At 57.1% G+C, this 23,133-nt stretch overlaps 1 protein-coding gene across 6 annotated transcripts; it reads right to left on the reverse strand.

The window, feature by feature from the left end:
- Positions 1-1,773: 1,773 nt before the first annotated feature.
- On the reverse strand, positions 1,774-23,096 carry LOC148415348 (latent-transforming growth factor beta-binding protein 4-like). 6 transcript variants are annotated; one of them, XM_088426862.1, is made up of 31 exons: positions 22,930-23,096; positions 21,049-21,104; positions 20,299-20,602; positions 19,986-20,134; positions 14,929-15,171; positions 14,788-14,867; positions 14,564-14,728; positions 13,912-14,014; positions 13,614-13,673; positions 13,120-13,242; positions 12,266-12,442; positions 12,062-12,199; positions 10,932-11,492; positions 10,750-10,869; positions 10,551-10,679; positions 10,330-10,455; positions 9,392-9,511; positions 9,194-9,310; positions 8,947-9,066; positions 8,344-8,466; positions 7,528-7,653; positions 7,172-7,357; positions 7,006-7,071; positions 6,497-6,625; positions 5,830-5,970; positions 5,139-5,291; positions 4,244-4,318; positions 4,029-4,152; positions 3,523-3,701; positions 2,468-2,620; positions 1,774-2,089 (listed from the first exon to the last, which is right to left on the reverse strand). In XM_088426862.1, the coding sequence occupies exons 1-31, from the start codon at positions 23,079-23,081 to the stop codon at positions 1,962-1,964; spliced, it is 4,626 nt and encodes a 1,541-aa protein (XP_088282988.1). In that variant the 5' UTR covers positions 23,082-23,096; the 3' UTR covers positions 1,774-1,961. The 6 variants fall into 6 exon arrangements, with proteins under 6 accessions (XP_088282988.1, XP_088282987.1, XP_088282989.1 ...); XM_088426861.1 differs by having other exon boundaries at positions 9,194-9,511; XM_088426865.1 differs by lacking the exon at positions 2,468-2,620 and having other exon boundaries at positions 1,980-2,089; positions 9,400-9,511.
- Between the last annotated feature and the right edge of the window lie 37 nt (positions 23,097-23,133).

Raw genomic sequence — 23,133 nt, forward strand, 5'->3', positions numbered from 1 at the left:
TCCGAGAAGAAGACGGAAGCGAGAATGCGAAATGAAGCCGAGAAATCGAGTCATCGTGTCGGCGTCCCTCTGCGACCACCGCCGCCTTTCGGTCTTCTTCGATTGCTTCGGAAAAGGAAAGAAAGGCAGCGCATTGCGCATTTTCACCGACGCTCGTCGCAAACGACTTTCACCGACGCGAATTTGCTTTTCTTCCTCGATGCTCATTGCAAAAACGTTTTTCTTTCAAAAACGCCGATAGCGAAGCATCGTCAATGTGGGAGTTTTCGCGGATGCTCGTAGCAATGTCGACGCTATGGCAAAAGCGCTTTTCCACGCTCGTAGCGATGGTCTTAGTCGATGCTGGATTTTCAACTACGCTCGTAGCCAAAGCGTCTTTTTGTGCCCCTTTACGCTCGCAGCGAAACGCCGATCTGATCGCGCTACGACGCTTGTCATCGACGCTGACCGCAAAACGTTTTTCGAGCCTTTTTTCACGGATGCCGGTTGCGAAACGCTTTTTGTTTGAAAAACGCTCGTGGCAAAGCATAGCTTTTTTCTCAACGGTGCCAGCGGCACGAATGTCTTTCGTCCGCGCCCGTAGCCGAACCGAGTTTTTTTTCGTCGCTAACTTCAAAAGCCTTTTATGCCGACGATGCTAATATCGCTAATAATGCTAACGGTTTGGTTGTTTTGTTCTTGATCTTTTTTCTTCCTTTTTTTCCCCTAGCAAAACAATGTTCATTTGCCAAACTGTTTTTCATTTCTGCTCGTGCCGGAACAAAACAAAGTTCTTTACCGTTCGCGCTAACGGCCAAACATTTGTTTTTTTTCTCATTGAAGCGAAGCGACGTGATGCAAAATCTTAGAAAACAAAATGTTTTTTTCCAATAGTAAATGTTTTTCAATGACGCCGATCCAATGTCACCGATGCGGAAAATGATTTTTTTTTCAACTATTCTGACAGCAAAACACTGGTATTGACGATGCTTTCTGGCTATGCTAATAGCAAAACAGGCTTTAGTTTTGATTTGCAAACAGCCAAAGATTTTCCCCTATTAATCGGAAAAGCCAATTGTTTTGAAAATGTGGACGCCGCTGACGTTTACACACAAGCACGGTAATCTATATGCGCTAACTCCTTTGGGAAAATCAGCGTGGGCGGCATCGGGTACCCGAGGCACCTATTTCACAACGGATAAGGCCAGCGTGGGCTTGAGCGACGGACAGCTGACGCTCGATAGCGTCGCCAAGGACGACCGACACGTGCGGGACCGCAAGAACCGCTACCCCCGAGCCTTGCCCTTTAGTGGAGTCGGTTGGGGACGGCAGCGGCGGTGAGTGCGTGGGTTTCCCGCAAGCGTTTTCCTCTTTTGGCTAGCTCCGAGCGCTTTTCTCTCTCAGGCTCCGGCTCCGGCTCCGGCTCCGGCTCCGTTTCGCCCTCCCTGACGCTGATGCCGCTTCGCGCCTCGATCCAGCGCCTGTTCTCGGTCTAGCCGAGCAGGTGCGCGCACGTTTTGGATTTTTTTCTTCTCCCTCTGGTCCTCTTCATAAATGAAGCGATGCCCCGTTTCTCTCTTTTCCTGCCCCCGGCCCTCTGTAGAACGGGAGCCGCTCGCCGCTCGCCGCTCGCCGCTCGCCGCTCGCCGCTCGCCGCTCGCCGCTGGCCGCTGGCCGCTGGCCGCTGGCGAAGGACCGGCGTGCATTTCATGAGCTCCTGGAGCGCAAACCAACTTTTGACAATCGATGAGGATGTACGCTGTGTAGAATTAGGACAAGAAAGAAACCTGGAAGTCTTTTTTCAGTCAAGATGACTTTATTTCCAACTGAACGTATGGGTGGTTTTTGTACGTCAACATCGATTGAACTCAATAAAGCATTTGCTCCGTCTCGCGGCCGGCCTAAATGTTCTCACGGGCAAGCGCGCTTGCTCGGGCTCGTATTTTCTCCGAGCCGGGACCCGAGCCGGGACCCGCTCCGGTCTAGGCGGGCACGCAGAGGCTCGGCCCGCCCGACGCCACGTAGCCGCGGGGACACACGCATCGGAAGGAACCGTCCGTGTTGACGCAGCGCGAGCCGACGCACGGGAAGTCCTCGCACTCGTTGACGTCTGCCGACAAAGCACAACCGGGGCTGAGGCCTCACGATTCCGTTGATTTTGGACGAGAAAACGAGAAACGCGGAAAGAAAACTACAGTGCGCGCTAAACCTTTCAGGTCGATGAAAGTTCACGAGAAATAACGGGGCCGAAGACGACGGGGCCTAATTCAAAACAGGCCGGCTTTTGTCCACATCTGAAAATGTACACGCACACGCAGTTCTATCTTCCTCTGGAAACGCGTTTCTCATCCGGAAGGCCCCGCTGTATTTCCGTTTCCCGTTTGGACCTTGCCGAAACCGAGCGGCCGTCTCGCCAAACGCGTCGCCCCATGTGACCCTATCATCAATTCGCAAACCCATCTCAAGCCCCCGCCCCCCGACGTCTCACCGATGCACGCCACGGCGGCGGCGTCCAGCCGGTAACCGGGGTGACAGTCGCAGGTGTAGCCCCGGTCCAGGCGGATGCACGTCCCGTTCCGGCAGCCGTCCAGGATCCCGCAAGCTCCCGTCCCGCTCAGGCCGGCGTAGGCCTCGTCGCGCCCTTGAATGGAAATCGCCGGTGTCGCATCAATGGTTTACTCCCCCAAATTCCAAGGGCGAAATTGCGGTCCGTCGTTCGTCAGGCGCCGATTCTTTTTTCTCTCTTAGGCAGCTAAGGCTGGAATACGCCATCGCGCGTCATACGGGGGACGAGCGTGCAACTAACAATCGTGTCCACTGGACGGCGCCGTCGCGCTTTACGCGACTCTCGACCGATGGGCCGTCTCCCGAACGAGAAATCTCCCTCCGCGCGACTTGCTTTCGGCGGTGAAGCCCTTTGCGCCTTCCCTCATTCGGGCCTATCCAAATAAACGTGATGCCGCTTCTCATTTCCGACTGCCTGCCCTACCGCTCAAACATTTGTCTCAATTTCACCCGTCGCAAACACTGTTAGAATAAGTCTGCATAAGTTGTCCCGTATTTCTTTTTGCGCCACGTATTTTGGTAGACGCGGGTACGTTCTGTCGGAGCTGTCGGCGAAGAACCCGCCAGGGGAAAGCGCGTCTCCCCGCGAAGGGAAAGTACGTCTCCCCGCCAGGGGAAAGTACGTCCCCCGCCGGGGGCAGAACGGCGCGCCGTGGGTCTTATGTGGGTCTTTGTGTTCCCCATGAAAAAGATCACAGCGTGGATTCTCACCTACGCCCCTCTCTATCACCAGCCCAATGTCCGCGTCGTTGCCGGAGCGGAAGGAGTTTTGAGAAGGTCGGCTTCCTGTCCGTCCTCCTCGCGAGAGAAAAAACCCTAGTTGTCTTCCTTCCTGTTTGTTGTTTATTCAATGTTCTAGGTTGCCCGGGGGCCGGAGAGGCAATCGGAGAACGAATGCAAATTTGCTCTGCGTTCGTCGGTGACTCCTATTAGCGCGAAAGCCGAAACTTAGTCAAAGACAAATAGTGCTGCACTTACGCTCAAACGGCCCGGGGGGGTGGCCCCCCGCGTAAGCGGGGAACGGCGGGCCGGGCGCCCACCACTCGCCCTCCTCGTCTTCCTCCTCGGCCAAGGGGGATCCCGCAGGGGGCGGCGCCGAGGGTCCCGAGCCGAAGGCCGGCCGCCGCTCGTATTCGCTCCCCGGGTAATAAGCCAAGCTGTCAAATGGTGCAAAAAGCGAATTCAAAACATATAAATGTATGTAAAAAACTCTATTCCATGTATATACACACACACATATATATATATATATATATATATATATATATATATATATATATATATATATATATATATATATATATATATATATATATATATATATATACTGTACTGCTAAATGACACGAGGAAAAGAAATATCTAAAGCAGGGAGTCAGTTTGAACAGAAGAGAATCATCCGGTAGGCGTTCCTTCCTCGGGCGCCGCGGTCTCCGAGAGGAAATCGATTCAGGCTTCTTGCGTCTCGCGCGCGCGCGCGCCTACTCGTAACGCGGGGGGCCCGGGTAGGCGTCCCGGCCGCGGCCCCCTGCTGGAGAGTAGTCGTCGTAGTCGGGAAGCGCGTCCGGAGGGAAGGCCTCGCCGCCCAACGGAGGGTAGAAGGGGGGACCTGGAGCGGGACGGCACATTTTCAGCCCGGGGGATATGCTAAGACAAAACGGACAAACGGCGTCACGCGACAATGAAGGAAACGTCGGTACCTGGGCCCCTCGCCGGTCCCGGCGGATCGGGGGAGGCGGCGGCAGGGAAGGAGCCGCACAGGCGGCCGAAGTCGTCTGCGGAAACCGAGCGCCCGTGTCGTCACGCCCGAGTCGTGGCGGTCCGCCTCCAAAGTACTCAAAATGCGCACGGGCGACATTGGCTACGACGGTCCCGATGACGAACGCCATTCCTTTCCATGCGCGGCGCCAACTCGCCGCCGACTTTTCGAGGCCAAACCTTTGCGCGCGCTGACGTACGGCAAAGGGAAAGAGCTGGCGCGAAGCCAAACGCCAGCCGTCAAGGCGTGCGAGGCGGCGCTACACGACGTGTTAATATTAGCCGCCGGTTGTCGGATGGACAAATGAACTCGCGTTACGGTTAAGGATGGCGTTCTTGCAAAGAAAGCGGCATCGCCGACGGCGCCCGAAGCGTCCCGACGACAAAATGCCGTATCCGCGGCGGACGGAGGTGGCGCTAAGAAACAAACGTCAAGCCGGACAAAGCCCGAAGCGAGTGCTCCAAAAGAGTTGCGAAATTTGGGGCGCGGCCCGGTACCGGCCGACCCAGGGACCGTTTCCGGGCCGGCCTCCGCTCGGGAAGCCCTTTAAGATTCGGAGCCTTTTTCACCACCGACGGCGGGTCAGATTTCAAACGTACCGTCGGTCATTAAGAAGACATTTATCTGCGGGGTTTTCAGGTTTCTCATCATTTAACCGATCACTTTATCGTGAAGAAGGCTCGGAGGCTTACGCGGCGTCCCTTCGGAGGACGCCGGGAACGACGTTCCTTTCTTTTCCCATCGAGAGCAAATTCGTCGGAGCGGGACTCGACCGATTGAGATCGCTAACGATGCCTTTGGCTGAGCGAGACGCGGGAAAGGAGGCGGGGACGGACCCGAGTCGGCGGGCGGGCAAAGCGCGCACTCCATGCCCCAGCCGTGGCCGTAGAGGCAGCAGCAGTCGCCGAAGGTCACCCGCGCCCCCAGCAGGGGGCTCTGGCACAGCAGCTCGGCGCTCACCGCCTGCCAGCACACCGACACGTTGTCGTCTGCGCCAAAAGACGCCGCACCCGCAAAACACATGCGCGCGCACGCACGCACGCGCGCACACACGCGCACACACGCACACACACACACACACACACACGCACACACACACACACACACACACACACAGTCAACATTTGGAAAAAGCCAAGGCTTCCCGAGACCATTTGAACCCCAACCCCAATCGCGGCCAATAGAAGATGCTAGACCAGGGGTGTCAAACATCGGGCCCGTTTGCGGGCCGTGTTCTGTTCGTTTAGGCCCTCCTTGAAATAAATTGGTGACTTTTTTTGACAACATATATATATATACAGTATATACACACATACACAGTATATACACACATACACAGTATATACACACATACATATATACTGTATGTGTATATATATCACTAGATTTCCCCCCCCCCACATTTTATTCAGGGAGAGCATAAAATCTGTGTTATTAATTATGCATGTTTCTATGCCATTTCGATTCAAATAGTGGGGTTGAAATCCCGTTTTAGGGCTCGGCCCGTGAAATTCCAGGCGCACTCACCGAGGGTGAGCCGAGAGGCGTTGACACACTTCCGTTGCGAGTCGTCCAGCGCCAGCGGCGGCGGGCAGCTGCAATAATAAGAGCCCACGGTGTTGACGCACGAGCCTCCCTCGCAGCTCTCCTGCTCGCACTCGTCCACATCTGATGGCGCCACGCAATGAGTAAGATAGGAGAAAATCTCTTCACCGGACCAACATTGAACGCTTAATAAATATTATCGGTCGTCGCCCCGGAAGTGAGGAAACGCACAATAAACAAAGAGCACGCGCGCGAGAAAGAAAAACGCAAACAAAAAAAGACGCGAGCAAGAAAAAAATGCAAACAAAACAGGACAAAAGAAGCAAAACAAAAATGGCACGCGAGAAAAAAGGCGCACGCGAGAAAAGACGCAAACTCGAAAAAGACGCAAACGAGGAAATACGCAAAGAAAAAAGAACCAAACAAGAAAAGATGCATGCATGAAAATGAAGCAAACGGGAAAAAGGGCGCAAAGCAAATCTCTGTCGCACCCTGTTCACCATTCGCCGTCCAAAGGATCGACGCGACAAATCGGGGACATTTCTCCCAACGGGAGGCGTTCGTAAGTAGAGCTACCGCTGTACGCGCGCTGCCCGTGGGAACGCCCTCACAGCCGAACCGAAAAAAACCGCGAATGAAGGGGGCGTACCGACACACTGGAGTAGCGCCGCGTTGTAAACGAATCCGCTGGAGCAGTAACAGCTGTATCCGGGAATGTTGTTGACGCAAACGCCGTTCTTGCACACCTGCGGGTGGAAGCGCTTGCACTCGTCCACATCTGGAGACAAAGCAAAGACGACTTTTGGTGGGCGCGGCCGCTCCAAGGGGGGAAAAGAAACAAACAAATAATCGGTCTTGTTTTTGATTTGCTCTCAGCGAGTAAAGCGGTCCCGTCGCCGGTCGGCTACACCGAAGAGAAAGACCTCCTCCTTTTCCTCCGCGCGCGCCGGGAACATTTCAAAAACCGAAGCGAAAAGAATCCACTAAACAGCAATTGCCGTCATCGTTTGCAAAGGCGACTCGTCGAGGACGCTCGGCAAGCGCGAGCGATACCGTATCGCTAGGACGCGTTTGCTGGTACGTCGACCCGGGACCGACCCGCGGGCCGAGCCGTACGGCGCTATTACGATAGCGGGTTGAAAGGGCGGCGCTCGTCACCTGTGTAGCTGAAAGGGGCGCCCGTCACGTATCCTCTCCCGGCGGGACACAGCGCCAGGAAGTCGGCTGCGAAGGAAAGGCGGGCGTGACGTCGCCCTCGGGGGAGGCCGGGGCCGGGGCCGGGGCCGGGGCCGGGGCCGGGGCCGGGGTCGGGGCGGGCCCTCACCTGAGTGGGCGGGCGGGCAGGCCCGGTACCTGCAGCCCAGGCCCCAGCCCTCCCCCAAGGTGCAGCAGCACTCCTGCCGGCTGGTGTTGGCGGCCAGCAGGCCGCACGACGACGGGCCCGCCGGGCGGTAGCACTCCCGCAGCTCGCCCGGATCGGGCGTGGGCGCCGGCCGCGTGGGGAACGCCGCTGCGGGGCAACAAGGAGGCGGGATTACAAAGGGAGCGTCCTCATCATGTTCCCGAGGAATTGAAATGGCGCCTTTCCCTCACGTCGCCGAAAAAAAAACAAAAAAACCCCACGACTTTTTTGGCAGCGGAAAGGCAAAAGCATTGGCGTCTCGGCGCGGCGCCACCTACCGGCGCAGCTTTTGTTGTCGCGGCTCAGCGCGTACCCTTGAGGACACAGGCATTTGAAGGACCCCGGCGTGTTGACGCACTCTCCCGTGGGGGGGCACCGGTTCTCCTCCACGCACTCGTCGATGTCTGCGCACACGCGGGCGGGCGGAAGCTGACAAAGATTTGCGCAGGTGAGGAAATGGAGCGCACCTGGGCCACAACCCGCGATGGACTTTTTCAGCGACAGGTACTTTGGATTTACTTTGCCAGGAATTGTGCATTCTATGTGCACGCCATTTTGCCAACCGCGGAAAAGGTGTCGCGGGCGATCCGTGTTGGTTCTGAGCGCGGGGCCGAAACGTGTCCTCCTCTGCGTAGAAATGACTGGGGAGGGTGCGGTACCACCCGTCCCTCCCCGGCAGAGAGCGCGCTCTCCCCATTTTGTTTTCTTGTACTGTACTTGCGCAGGCGTAGTGACCGTACGTACTTTCCGATCATTCGCGAGTTCGATTTGAAAAGGTCGTCACTTTCCACATTCAATTAAGCGTTGAAGGTTTCTCCGCACGATGCCACGAGATGGCAATGAGAAAACGGTTGAGCCCGCCCCCTCCCAAAAAAGGGGGGGCCCGGACGGCGCACGATGCCGCGAGATGGCCGTTTGAGGATACGGTTGAGCCCACCCCCTTCCACAAAAGGGTGGGCCCAGACAGCGCGGAAGGAGTCAAGCCTTTGGCCCCGGCCGCACGTTGAACCGGGCTCCGCGGCCGACGACGATGACCGGCGGCGATAGTCGCGCGGACTCACCTCTGCACGGCGGCGATAGTCGCGCGGACTCACCTCTGCACGGCGGCCCCCGGCCGAAGGCTCGATAACCCGGCGGGCAGTCGCAGCGGAAGGAGCCCGCGGTGTTGACGCAGCGGCCGCCCGGGCACGAGGCCTCGTCCTCGCACTCGTCCACGTCTGTTCCGGACGACGATCGCGCCGTCGGGTCAAAAATAACCATACTCGGACTCTCTCCCACGTCGGGCCGTACCAAAAGCAAACGACCCTTTGGCGGTCGTGCACGAAACGAGCCAAAGTCGGCTTTGGGCCGATCCTTCGTCGAGCCCGAGAAGAAACGACCCCGAAACGAGGCCGTTTGGCTCGCTTTTGCGGGTTGTTTCTTTTCGGCCGCCTTTCCGCAATAAAGGACCCTTTCGCATTGGCCTCTTTTGGACTCGGGCCGATCCCTCGCTCGGCGCGGGCGCTAAGTCCGGTCCGAACGAAAAAGCCGTTTCGTTTGAAGATTCGTTTGGACTCGACGGAAGAGGTTTGCGCGTACGAAGAGCTGGGTTGGCCCTTTGCGGGCCCTTCGTTTTCAAGCGACCAAAATATATCCGACGCGGTACTTTTGACCCGACGGGAAGGAGTCGTCCGGGCGGGACTGCGCCGGCGCATTACCTGCGCACCCATCGCGGATGGGCGCGTATCCCGGGCGGCAGGACACGCAGCGAAAGGAGCCGGCAGAATTGATACACGTCTGACCCGGGCACGGAGACCCATCCGCGCACTCGTCCACGTCTGGCGGGCGGACGCACACAAAACGCCGCGTCTTAATAATACTCGGGACGACGGGCAGAGGCGCGTACACGCGGACGCAGAAAGAGAGTCCCTCTTTCGCCGCGTCTCGTTACGTGGCGGCGTCCACCTGCGCAGGTGTCGTCGGCGTCCGGCCGGTAACCGCGGCGACAGATGCATCGGAAGCTCCCGGGCGTGTTCTCGCAGGCTCCGTCGACGCAAGGAGCTCCGACGCACTCGTCGATGTCTGGCGGCGCAAAACGTGGGAAAACGCACACGGGACCGGGAAAGGCGCGCCCGTCGACATCGGGACGTTTTTCCGGTTTACCCGCGCACCGTCCGTCGAGGAGTCCGAATCCCGGCCGACAGGAGACGCAGCGATACGAACCGGGGTCGTTGACGCATTCCTGAGCGGGGCACCGCAGGGGGTCCTCGCACTCGTTCACGTCTGGGGAAGGAAGACATCCGAGGCGCGTCGGCGACCTCGCGCGTCAGCAAAGTCGGGAAACAGAGTAATGTCGGCGTGCCGCATGTTTTTTTCAAACTTTTCTCTCAAATGTGTCTTAATGTCATCCGTCACATACTTTACAAGTAAAACAAAGTATTGCTGAGGTCGAATTTACTAAAAAAAAAAACGTCTTTAACTTGGGAAATAAAAATTTCGATCTTGCATTGGCCAAGAGCCAATCAGAGGAACAAAACAAATTTGTTCTGCTCCCATTGGTTACTTGAATGAGTGACGGCCTTACAGCGGAAAGGCATGCGCTTATCAGCAAGCAATTTCTTGATGGAAAGCATATTGAAAAAGCAACACTTCATTCTAAACATGACTTTGAACTTTTGGTCAGTGAGATTGTGTACTACATGAGTTTTGGTTGAGGAAACCAGGACGAAGAAAGATAGCGACTACGTAGAAATCTCCGGTAAAGGCTGATTGCTCCAGTTCGCGCTATGGAGCGATATAGCAGATAAACGTGCAAGTCAGCTAAATTATATTTAAAGAAGCAAAGAGGGGTGCGACGGGCTGACAAGCATATGACGGACGGCCTGTCGGATCTCTGCGAAACCGGGAACTAAATACGCTCAAACTAATTGGGCAACAACAAACAATTCCCGTCATCGGTGGGTCCGTGGACAAAAGGGGCGTCCGTCGGCGACGGACTGACGGACGGACGGACGGACGGACGGACAGACGGTCCGCCGGCGCCGGCCGCGTGCCCGCCTCTGCTCGTTAGCGATACAAGGAAAGAGAGGACAGGACGTCACCTTGACAGCTGCTCTTCGCAGGGTCCGCCTTGTATCCCGACGGGCAAACACATCGGTAGCTGCCCGCGCTGTTGACGCACTCCCCAGGGGCGCACACGCCTCGAGACGCAACACACTCATTCACATCTACGCACATAGGCGCACGCCGACCGATGAAGCCCGCTCGTTACGCCGCGTCGATTTTGCCGGAGCCCAGACGAGCCCCGACGCGATATGCTCACCCCGGCAGTGCGTGCGCTGGCCGTCGGCCCGGTACCCTTGATGGCACACGCACGTGTGTCGGCCGCCCGGCTGGTCCACGCAGCGACCGCCGCCGCACACGTCGGGTTTGCTCTGGCACGCGCCCGTCGCTGCCCGGCACACGCGCGACCGTTGAGGCGCTTTTGAAAACGGAGACGCCGTGGAGTCCGGTGGGCTCACGTGGGACTTGGGACGGCCGCGCGCCGGTTTCGGGCTTTGCGGGAGACGAGAGGCCGGAGTCTCGCTCGGGGACGCGCCTGGCCGGTTCCGGGAGTGAGTCTCCTCTTCCTGGCGCAAGACCTGCCAGAAACACATGGCGAAAGGCACTTCCCGGTCCCCGCGTCGGACAATGGGTCAGGTACCTCGTGTCTGGCTTGCTCCTCGGCTCCGGGCGGAACTCCGATCACCGTTGGCGCCTCGGTTTCCATCGGTGCCTCGGGAGCTCGGGCTGATCCCGACCCCTTGACCTACTCCGGTACCTCGGCCGCCGTCGTCGAGCGAACTCTCGCCGAGGACTCGGCTTTCGCCCGTCGCTGGGTTGCGACCGCTCGCTCGGTCCCCGGTTCCTCGGTTCCCGCCGGCGCTTTTCTGCCGGCCCGCCTCTTGGTTCCGACTGGAGCCCGGGTTTTTGGCCGATCCCTGTTTCTGGTCTGAGCTCTGATTTCTGCCGACGCCTCGGTTCGGCCCTTCGCCTCGGTCGCTGTCGATGACTTGCTCGCGATCGCCGGCGGTTCCTTGGCCGGTGCCTCGACTCTCACCGGTCGGCGGCGGGGTTGCTTTCGCGGCGCCGTCCGGAATTCGGGGTTCGTGCCGGGCGGCGCTCCCGGAGTTCCCGGAGCTCGAGGGCGGCGGGCCGACGGTCGGACCGGGCCGGCCGGCGGAAGGTTTGTGCCTCGACCTCGCGGCTTCACTGGAAGCATTAACTGGAAAGAGGACGCTAATGAATCTCTCGTTTGATCGTTGCTATTCTGGCCGTGAAGGAAAACTCAAAAGGTTGTCAGGATCCTCACTTTCATCACACAACAAAACGGCAGAACCTACTTGACGCCATCCGGATTCCACGCATAAATGAAGATGGGTATTCTATAGCGGGAGGGTGGAAGTCGACGGAACGGGTTGTTTACAGTAGCTTTTGTCGACAGAGGTCGTAGCGCATTATTTTCGTGAAAAGAAGCGAGCAGACCGAACCCAAGTCTGAATCCAGGGTCGTTAAGATGAGAGTCGTTCAGTGTTAATAATACTTCAAGTTTCCCAGTTTGTATCGATTACTTAGCTGCGTTATTTTATTTCGAAAGCCGCTTTTATTCCGGAAGGACGTGCTCTATTTCCTCTCTGCGTTGAATGAAAGGACTAGCAGACTGACCGCACGGGGGCCTCGAGACGACAAGTATTTTGCGTTCGGAATTCTTCAAGCGCACGGGTTTTCAACGTTCAGGTATATCTCATCTCAAACGCGAGGCGTGGCTACTCAGAGCGGGTCCGGAGCCGGTACCTTGGTTTCGCCGGTCGCCGCGGGTTACCAACGGTGCTCCTTGGGCGCCCAGATGATCCGCAGCCCTCTGGCTGAACTGCAGGACTGAGGCGGAGTAGTGGTAGCCCGGACCGGCGGGGCAGATCTCCTTGAAGGCCGCTGGGTGAGCAAAGGTCCCCGTGAAATCCCACCCGCGTGGCCCCGCGCCCGCCAGGTGACGCTCACCCGAGCCAAAGTAGGGGCAGCGCTGGCACCGGGGCCCCCAGGCCTTGCCCACTCGGCTGCAGCAGCAGATCTGCTTGGTGATGTTCCGGAGGACTGGCAGCGAGCAGGACGACGGGCCCTGACCCGGACCCAGGACCCGGTGGCACTGGCCCTTCTCCTCCGATATCACGCTCTGGGCTGCGCGCCGCGCAAGGGGAGACGTTTCAAGCGGGCGCGTGAAATTCATCACGCACGTCGGCCCTCGTTTGACTTAAGCCCGGGGTAACCCATCTTTTGCCGGCGGGGGACAGCAGTGATCGCCCTCGACTGAAGACGGACCGAAAGGACAGTTCGTCCGTCCGTCTGTCCGTCAGCCCGCCCGCCCGTCCGTCCGTCCGTCCGTTTACTAGAGACCCTTATTGTCACCCTTATCGACAACGAGCAGTAGGCTGCTTGCCGGTCGAGCAAATAAGATCCAAACGGTGGATAAAACTTTCAAGAACAATAATAATAATGATCAACTCGGCTCTGAAAATTAGAGCAAAAACACCCCAAGGGGACGAACGCGCATTCACGCACGCGATCGCGCCTAAGGACGATGGAGCGCGTCCGACGCACCTGCCGTGCATCTTTTCGGAGCGTGGGAGGAAGGGAGCCCGCGCGGGCTCGGGGAGAACGTGCAAACTCCACGCAGAAACGCCGGCACCGGGATTTCAACTCCGGTGCCCGAACCGTGAGGCGGACATGCATGTTCCTCTCTCTTTAACCATGGGCCGTAGAAAACGGATCGGTACCCGAATCCCGGTCATCGCCGAGGGTCGACTCGGACGGAGCGGGCGCGAGCGCGCGTGGGGACGGCGCCGGCCTTCGCTCACAGATGCAGAGTCCGTGGGAGGCGTCCAAGATGAAGCCCGTCTCGCAAACGCAGCTGTAGCTCCCCGCCGTGTTCACGCACAGGCCGTGTTGGCACAGGTCGGACTGCAGGCACTCGTTCACATCTGCCCCGCCCCCCCGCCCCAACAAAAAAAGGGATCAGACAACGCGAGTCAAATTGAGCCCACGTCGGGCTCATTTACCGCCGTTAAAAATGGCAATCATTGTCCATCTTGAAAAGCGTCCGTTTAATCGTGCGCCGCCGCAAGCCTTTCCAATGACTTTGTTGTTCGGCGCGGCTGGAAAACCCTCCAAAGCGAAAATACCCGAACGGCGACATATCAAATACGAACCCGTTAGAGCGCTGTCGTTTTACCGGAAGCGTTTCCTCTTAAAAAGGTCCCGAAAAATGTCCGCTTCTTCGAGGCGCACCGAATAACCGGATCGACGGCAACAATAAGGAGGAGGAGGAGGAGGATTACGAGGGCGAACTCACCGACGCATTTGGTTCCGTCGCCCGGCCGGAAGCCGACGGGACAGCTGCTGTTGTTCGGACCTGCCGTTTCGCGGAAAGCAAACGGGACATCAGAAGTAAAGGAAGGCATTTTTGACGGCGCGCGTTGAATCGCGGGGGCCGTTCGTTCCGGCGCTCCGCTCCCATTTAAGAAGTCACGTTCTCATAAAGATGTGCGCCGGCGTGCGCGCGGGCTTATTTAAGGCCGTCCCAAATATCCCAGCGAGCCGGGATGACGCCGCGTCTGTTTTGCGCGACGTGCAGAGCGGCGGCGGCTGACCGGCGCGCGGAGGGCAGAGGACGCAGTCGCCGGAGCCCCAGGCCTTCCCCGGTCCTCTGCAGCACATCTCCCGGCTCCTCAGGCCCGGCAGAGGAGAAGCGCACTGTCGGGGAGCACACAGACGAGCGCGAAAACAAGCCAGGACTTTTGACTTTTTCTTCTTTTCCTTTTGAAACGCGTTTGTTATCGAAAGAAATGGCTTGCCGATAAGAGCGTTGAGGGATGCGTTTCCCCTCTTTCAAGCAACCGACGGATCCGCACCCAAATCGGCATTCTTTCTCTGATAGCTTCTCGGCCTTCTTTTTTATTTGTTGTAAATTCAACCTCGGCAATGGTGTGTTTGACTTGAAACGGAATGGAATTTAGACTATCGGTAGTAAAACCGTCTTCTATAGTTGTAGGGCCGGCAGTTATAAATGAGAAGCGACACTCCGCCCATGTCACGGAAAGCATGACGGTGCCGTCCTGTGGACACGTTTGCTAATTGAACTTTCGTCCCCGGCGCGCCTCAGATGTGGGACGATAAACACGACGGGATATTACAGTCAAAGGCTAAACCCTTTAGCCGACGAATGACAGCCGAGCCAAAAAAAAAACGAAGGCTTCAAACGAGCGTCGGGGATTGAAACAGTAATAACGTGGACCCTGTCACCTGTCCGTCCTGGACCTCCCTGAAGCAGTACTTGAAGGCGGCGTGTTGCGCGGGGACCGCCGGCGTCCCGGCCCGTACGTCGGCCCGCGAGGGCGCCGGGGCCCCCGCCGACCCGGACGACGCGTCGGACGAGAGCGGTCGCGGCGCGTTCGCCGATCCGGACACCTGAAGACGCAAAACGCTTAGCGACGGTCCGAACCGGGAAGGGCTCGCCGGGCGCGCACCTCGGTCACCCGATGAACCTCGACGCTGGCTTCGGGGGGGTGCCGCACCCGTACCTTCACCAGAGATGCTTCGGCCGCCCCTGGAACAAACGGGCTCGAGAGAAATCCTTCCGGCCTCGCCGGACCGGTTCGGAAGCTCACCCCCCGAGGAGTCCCGGTTCCGACCCCCCAGCGGCAGCAGAAACTCGGAGCGAGTCAGCTCCGTACCGGGCGCCGCGACTGCTAGGCGGGGGGGCTGGACGATCGCGTGGGTCGAGGAGGATGAGGGCGCGGTCCGGGACGCGACGGGGATTTGGCAGAACTTTCCAGTAAAGTTGGAGGGGCAGAGGCATCGATCCTTCAGCAGGCACACGCCTCCGTTCTTGCACAGCAGGCGACACACGACTACACAAACGCAAGTTTGCGCTCGTTACGCATGCGCTTCGCCGCCGCAAAGCCGCTTTGCGGTCCTCGTCAAGCCTCGGCTAGAATCCCGGACCTTGAAACCCGAACTTGAAAAACATTCGGATGCGAGGCTAGGGCTTCCAATTAGTTGCGAAAAGCTCGATTGGCCGCTTAAGGTAGGGCGTCGAGCCAGAACGGCTTTGAAAGTCGGGTTTCGGGAAAGGGTTTTCCGATGAAAATACGCTCTCGAGCACGGCTTGGGGACCGCGTCAGACTGTCGAATGAAGTTAGAACCCTCGATTGGGTTTTAAGGTAGGCCGTCCAGCCTGATTTTATACAAGGGATGGATAGACTTTGAAAGTAGGGTTTCGGGTAAGGTCTACGAGTCGGTCTCAAGCACACTTTCAGATTTGAAAGCGGCGTTTAAGATGTGGTCTCAAGCACACTTTCGGGACAGTCTGAGACTTTCAAATTAGGCAGCTTTGAAATCCTTGATTAGGGAGTTAAGGAAAGCTGACTTAAAGAAGGGATGGGATTTGAAAGAAGGGTATCAGGTATGGGTTATGGTAAAAAACAACCAAAACAATTCTGTTCTCAAGAAGTGCTTCAGCAATATTGGGCTTTCAAATGAGGTCAGGGCTTCGGAATAGCTTTGGAATCCTTGACTAGGGGTTTTAAAGTAGGGCGTCAAGCCCGATTAGGGTTTGAAACGAGGGACGGGATTCGAAAAAGAGTTTCAGGGACGGCTCCCGGTCACAAACGTGTTCCCGAGGAGGCTTCCGGTAATATCGGGATTAGCTTTGACATCCTCGATTGGGGTTTTAAAGCGGGGTGTCAAGCCTGGTTTGGAGTTTTGAACAAGGGACGGGATTTGAAAGTCCCGCGCATGTCGCCAGCGAACGTTCCCTGACTTGAATGCGCGCAGCGCTCGATGGCTTACCTCTCACGCGGCGGTGCACCGCGATGTTAGTACTATTCCGGATAACGCACAAATATACGTGAAGTATCGCCTTTGATTCTTTGTGAGGAGGTTTCAGCCCAAAGAACAAAGTGCAAAAAACGACCGCAAAGACCCCTGGGTCAAAGGGACCATATTTGACCGGTCGAAAACCAAAACCGGATTCGGATCCTACTCGTTACAGGCGCGCTAGGGTGACCGAAAAGGCCCCGGGGAAAACATCGCCGTTGCTCGCAAACAAACATAGCGGGAGGGTTCTGGAAAGACGGGCCTGTCACTCACAGACTCGGAAGGCGTCTCCGTTGGCCCGGCCGGCCGGCGGAGGGCCGCTGAAGAGGGTGGTGACGTTGCCGCGCTCGCACCGATTGACGCAACGCTGCCGGTCGCAGTGCACCTTGCAGACGGCCGGCGTGAACATCACCTGCACCCTGTCCGGCCCTCCCGAGGGGGCCCCCGGGGACTGCCCGCGGGCCATCGGGGCCAAGGAGGCCAGCAGGAAGCACAGCGGGTAGATGGGCCTCGGACGCATTTCACCACGTCTGCATCGGCGCGCTCCGAACCGGGAGGAGCCCAACGGGACGGAGCGGAGGGGAGGGGGACGCGGCGGAGGGGAGGGGGACGCGGCGGAGGGGAGGGGGACGGCCCGTCTGCTCCCGCGACGACAACGGAGGGCTCGGATCCCAAAAGCAAAAGTCGGCCCGGTCCGGATCCGAAGACCCGAAGGAGGAGGTCGGTTTCCGAAGCCGAGGTTCCGGCCGTTTCGCCGCCGCTCTCCGACCCGACCCGAGCGAGCGAGCGAGCGAGCGAGCGAGCGAGCGAGCGAGCGAGACTTTTGGAGTCGATGAGGAATTTAATTGAAAACAGCGAGCCGCTCGGGCTCGGCGCCGACATAAATGTGGGAACACGCCCACTCCTGCCCCCGCCGCCCTCCTTTGCGGCCTCCCCCGCGCGGAAGCCTGGTCTTTGGGTGGGGGGGAGACAAATACTTTAAAAAGGCTGAAGGAAAGCGAAGCCTCATTACACAAACACGCGCGCACTCTCTGTGTCGCACACACAAGCGCCCCCCCGCCGCACGCTGCTGTCCACATAGTCCGGCGCTTCTTAAAGGCGAGGCGATTCAGGGGGCTTTCTACAGCAATCGGCACATTTCATTCAATCGCGTATTTCCTCCAACGCTTTGGTTTGACGCCATCCGTACGCCGCGGGCAAAAAAAACAAACAAACGGAAAAATAATCAGAGAACATTATTACGCCGGCGGCGATAAATCGGAGAAAACGATGCATTGCGTGCGGCGCGTACGCTAGCAAAGACAAAGCAATCAGAGAGCATTACGTATTATTTTCACTAAGTACGCTAGCGGCTGTTAACGCGGCAAAGAACGTGAGCTAAAACACAGGTGTCGTTCAGGCCTCGAGACCGGTATCCCGCATCTTTTGAAAACTTCTTTCTCAAACGCACCTGATTGAAATGATTAGAATCATTTTCAAGCTCCCGCAGAGCTCGCTAATAAGCTGGTCCTTTGAACGGGGTGCGTCGGGTCGAGAAAATCGCCACACCGGCCCCGGAGGACCGGGGTTTGCCACCCATCAGAGGCCTAAAACGCGCAGTGCGCACGCCGGCGACGCTGGATGAACGACGATTGGCGAATAGGACTTCGCTCATACAGTACGTACGCCGGGAGCAAAAAACAATCGACGAGCGCGACGTGCGGTACGGACGCCGGCGGCGATAAACCATACGGAGGACGTGACTTGTTTACGGGACGTACGCACGCTCGCGGCCGCAAAGCAAACGGGGAACACGGCGTAAAACGCAGAGTACCGATGCTGACGTACGGTTTACGGAAGGTACGCTAGCAGCCATAAAGCAGAGAGGGCGTAAAAGGCGCGGCGGCGACGCCGGCAATGAAACAAGCTCCAGAGATTTCGACGTGGATTGCACCTGGGGCGTATCTAAAAACTCCATACCGCGGCAAAGCTTCGACATTGAAAACTACGTGCGGAAAGCTCCCGTTTCCGGACCGGCCCGGCTCGGCCCGGAGTCCCGAACCCACGCGGGCCGGCTCTTGTTTGTGTCCGGAATTTTTTCCACTCGAAAAAGCACATTGCGCAACTTTGGCAAACTTTTTTTCAAGGGTTTTTTAAAGAAGTCTTGTTCTCGTTTCTGTTTGGCCATGAGCTCACATCCTGACAGGCGTGCACCTGGGCGCACTGACGCATACCTTCCATCAAAGCACAACCAGCCTACAAAAAGTATACACACACACACGCATTGTATATATAGGGCAGGGGCGAGCTTGCGGGCCCCGCGAGGGAAAATCTAGCCATGAGTGGCCCGGACCAATAAAACCACGGTATACATTTACAAGTTGAAAACAAACCGAACTAACAGAACTAATGCTGAAGTATGAATCCTAAAACATTTCAAGTTTTTCATCTTTACAAAAACAAATTCGGCCCATTTTCATACAGGTGCCCGAAGCGGCCCGCGGGCCCCGTGTTTGACGCCGGCCGTTTGGGGTTTTGGGGTTGGAGGGGTGTGAAAAGTCAAGTAAAGGTCCTTCATAGCTTGATGGTCCTCTCTTTTTCTGCCGTGAAACCAAAGAAGCAATAACCTCATTTCAAGATGCGAGGAGTCGAATTGTCGCACGTTCGACGACGGAAACGCTTTGAGCGAGGGCTGGCAAAAGTAGGCCTGGCCCCGGGCCTGGCCCCGGGCCTGGCCCCGGCGCGGCACAATAACAGGAAAGGGCGCTCGTGGGAAGGAATGGGCCGGCGCGTTTTCGTTCCTTATCTGAAGCCCCCGAAGCGCCATTCCTCACCGGTGACATCACCGGCAGCCGCGCCGGCCAGGGCCGTCTCTCTGCGCATTCCCCGTTGCGTCGGGGAAAACAACAAGCGGAGGTCTCGCGCGCGCGCGGCCTGGAGCTTAGCGCCGTCGGCTTTGCGCCATTCTTTCCAGATTAGCGCACACGTTGCATGAGGTCACCGGAGCGCGTCGTGAAATGTGGAATGGCGGTACCGTGGCAAAAAAGCTCATCCGCTATCCAGACGGCAGCGTACGGTCCCGTCCGACATGTAGCGTTCGGAGGCTCGCTTGATGTTAGCATCGAGTTAGCATTGGTAGCCGGTGAGCAACTTAGCACTGATGGATGACGCTAGCGCTATTTGCCGGAGTTTGAAATGTTTCCTCGCGCGATGCGGTAGTTAGCATTTTGAAAGAATAATTGTCAGCGTGAAGAGACAGAGGCGCAATTGGCATCCTCTGACCAAAAAAAACACGCGTGGCCGTTCTGGTGTACGTCCCTACTCTTGGCGCGCCATCGCAAAACTCTACCGCATTGTCCGAATCGTCAGACAGAGCCGCGAAGCTGGCATTATTAGATAGATAGCGACTTAGCACTCGCGGCCGACGCCGGTGCCGTTTGCCGGGCTTTCAAACGTTTCATTGCATAACGGGATCAGGTTAGCCCGGGTCGAGAAAGTTAGCGCCGCCGGATGGAGTCGGCGTCGTCGGCGCTAAACGGTAAGCCGAGCTATATTTGCACAGGTTTCAATGATCTTATTGCTTCACGCGCTCGTTAGCACGTTCGAAAGAATTAGCGCGAGGGATCGGCGCGCCCGATTCGCGAACGTTAACGCGACCTACTAACGCATGATTATGGGACAGCATTGCGATCCAGTTGGCACTAGTGGGTAGCATTGCTATAGTTGACGCCGCTTCATTCTTTCAGAGCATTTTGTGCAAAGTTTTAGCATGAGCGGGATGTGACGAGGCTCATCTGTTGATGGCAACGTGCGAAATTTATACAAGCTATATGGCTAGCATTCTCGGATCAAGTTGGCGCGAGGTTACCTCGGGTGACGTTTCCTCCGTGGCCAAAGCTCGTCCCCGCGTTGGGTCTCTTCTTCTCCTTCTCGATATGCTTCATCAGGACGGCGGCCATTTTGTCGCTTTTCCCCGCCGCCCTCTTTTTCACGAGCATAGCCTGGGCCTCGCGCAGGCTGTCGGGTCACAATTGATTAAAAAAACGAAAAAAACAAAGACCTGTCACGGGGCGGATCTAGTCACGGAAGCTTAGTTACAGAGCGGGATCATCGCTCGCCCTGAGCTCAATTTAGCGTTTCGCAATGCGAGGAAAGATGAAATTCCCGATTTGAATCCCGACCTGAGAAGAGTCTTCTTCGCCGCTCCCGCCTCGCGCTGGTGTCCGCCGGACGGCTTGGGAGACGCCGCCAAATACCCGGCTTCGGGATTCGAGGCGGGACCCGGGGACGGGACCGCAGGAGCGTACGGATAGGCGTCCGGCTTCGGTCCCTTTGCCCGCCGAGGGCCCCAGTCCTCCGAGCCGGGACTCGCCTCGGCGGCGAAAGGTGCGGGCGGGGCGAGCCGACCCGCGGGCGAAACCTTCGGAAGCCGGCGGTCGCACTTTGGACGCCGGGACGAGCCGCGGCGACCGGGAGGACAACGCTCTGCAGAAGGACACGAGCGGTAGGGATGAAGGAAAGAACATTTTCACCGGATTGAATAAGGTTCAAATCAACCACGCGCGTAGACCGATGTAGTCGTTTGAAGAAAAAACAAAGGTCGATGATCGTTATTATTTTTTGACCTCGTGAAAACGGCGGTGCGGCCCAGGTCAAAATGAATGTTTAGTCTATGCTGCGTTTGGTGGACGAACCCCGCCCGGGCGGCGCTACCCACACCCTACCCACCCTACCCACACCCTACCCACCCTACCCACACCCCTGGTCTGAGTGCGGCAATTTGACCGTCGCCTGGATGGGCATATTATTTGAAAGACTTGGATCTAGTCAAAAGAATGCCGCTTGCCCACGCCAGCCGGTCGATTTTTGCGGCCGGGGATAGGAAAAAGGTGAAAGAGGGCGCGGCGGCCGTCTGGGGTCTTTGTCCTCACGTTTGACGCACGCGCCGGTCCGCGTCCTCCATATGGGATCCGCACACGCGCCCCACCTGCAACGCAGCAGACACAACAAAACGATGGCAACGTGGACAAACGTTTTCTTCGATCGCGGACATATTCATTTATCGTCGTCGTTATTTTTGCACTATATCACAACAATATCGATTTGATATTACAGAACGTTGATACTTTCCACAGAAAAGTCAGTCGAATCTTGTGCATACTTTTGTTAAAAGTCGGCTTATTTTGCCTTTTTAGTCAGTAAAAACTCGATAGCTTGTCTGCAATTCATTCGATATCCAAATGGTACATCTTTCCACTCGCTGCGCACCGAAAATGGCCGCGCTCGCGGTCACGACTCCATCCCCAAAGATTTGTGGGAGAAAGCCAAAGGACTTTGAAGCCGTCCTCGACGGCGATCTCAATTTGAGCGCGTCGACGCCGGGCGGCCAAAAGCGGCGAGCGGGCGCGAGCCGACGCCGGCGCGCGACAGGAAGCCTCGGGTTTGCCGCGCGCCTCTTTGTTGACGTTGGCCGGGGCCGGGGCGAGGACGCCGCCTCTCGCCGCGCCGGGGATTTCTACGTTACTCGCAGCTCGCTGCACTCATTGTGAGAAAAGGGGAGCTAGACCACCAGATGGCGTTTCGGGGGATTTTACCGTCAAAACTAAAAGGATTCCACCTTGGGTTTGGCGCAGAGCTTTCCCATTTTTTCCCCTCTGAGGGCCACGTGGAGAAAAACGGACAGCGCCAGAAAAATGTGGCCGGCAAATGGCCCCCGGGCCGTAGTTCGGGCACCTGCGGCTTAAAGCTACACATGCCGGCTATTAGTTTAATGCTAACAAAATCATGGGTAATCACACGCTTAGGGTTAGCGTTGACATTGGTGGTTTTTTGGTTTTTTCGGTTTCATCGGTAGATATTTGAACACAAAACATGTAGACGCACAGGACCGGCCTGCATTTTTTTCCCCACAGAAACACATGGAAAAAAAAAATAGAAAGTTGCAAGGGCCGCAAAAATGTGGACGGCGGCCCGCAAATGGCCTCCGGGCCGTAGCTTGAACACCTCTACGCTCGCCGGCAGCGCAACGATTAGCGTAACGCTAATAAAACGCAGTACCGCAAAAGACTAATCGCACCCTAAGGGTTAGCGCTGATATTGGTTGTTTTTGATTACGGGCAAAAGACCTTTGAACACAAATGGTAAGACAAAACACGTAGACACGCAATAAGGGGATGGGAGCCCTCGCTGAAAATGCTCATTTAGAGGCGTGAGAAAAGAAGGAAAAAGCAAGAAACGACGTCAAAGCGTCGGTTCGCTTTTCCCGCCGTTTTCGGCAAAATTGAAAATCGAAGCGTGAAATACAGAACGATGCGGGATATTACATCGCCGACATCGTTCTGGAATTCCATTCAAAAATTGAAAGGCCAACATCTCGCCAAGGTAACGTGGAATGCGCTGGAGGTCATTGCGTTTCCTTTTTTCGGCGAGTTATTTTTCCTACGATCGCCCGAGGTTACGGAGCGTCCGCGTTTCGCCGAGTTTACGATTGTGTCTTTATGCCAAAAGAGCGATTCAATGGAATCCCTTCCCGTGTTCTCTTAGCTTAAAAAGCTGGGCTATAGCTGCTAACAGCGAACCGACTTCCGCCCTTTTGAAGTTCCCACGCCCGTAATTTTGGCCTTCGTGAGGGGGGCGTCTTATATTTGGTGAAGACTTTCAGGTCGTCGGTATAACCGGAGCCTTACAAATTGGATGATGGCCCTTCGTATGGGCCTTCCTACGTCGCGCTCCTGCGGGTCGGTTCGCTCGGGACGCGCGACTTCAAAAATCAAGTCGGTTCGAGCGGTTCGGGTGCCGCGGGCGCCGCTGACCTCCTGTTTCCGGGCGGCTCCGTGGCGCCCCTCCCCCCCGCCTGGCCGGGCCTCCCCGTCTCCAAGTTTGGGTGCCGGTTCCGGTGAGCGTCGGCGGCGTGCGCGCCGAGCATCCACGTGGTGGCGCACATGCAGAGCAGTAGCGCGCGCATGATGGCGCCTGCGAAGTGACCCGTTTCCAACTCGTCGGGTCGGGATGTGAAC

The sequence above is a fragment of the Hippichthys cyanospilos genome, chromosome 11 (assembly GCF_059441005.1).
Source record: "Hippichthys cyanospilos isolate Australia breed blue-spotted pipefish chromosome 11, RoL_Hcya_1.0, whole genome shotgun sequence".
NCBI lineage: Eukaryota > Metazoa > Chordata > Actinopteri > Syngnathiformes > Syngnathidae > Hippichthys > Hippichthys cyanospilos.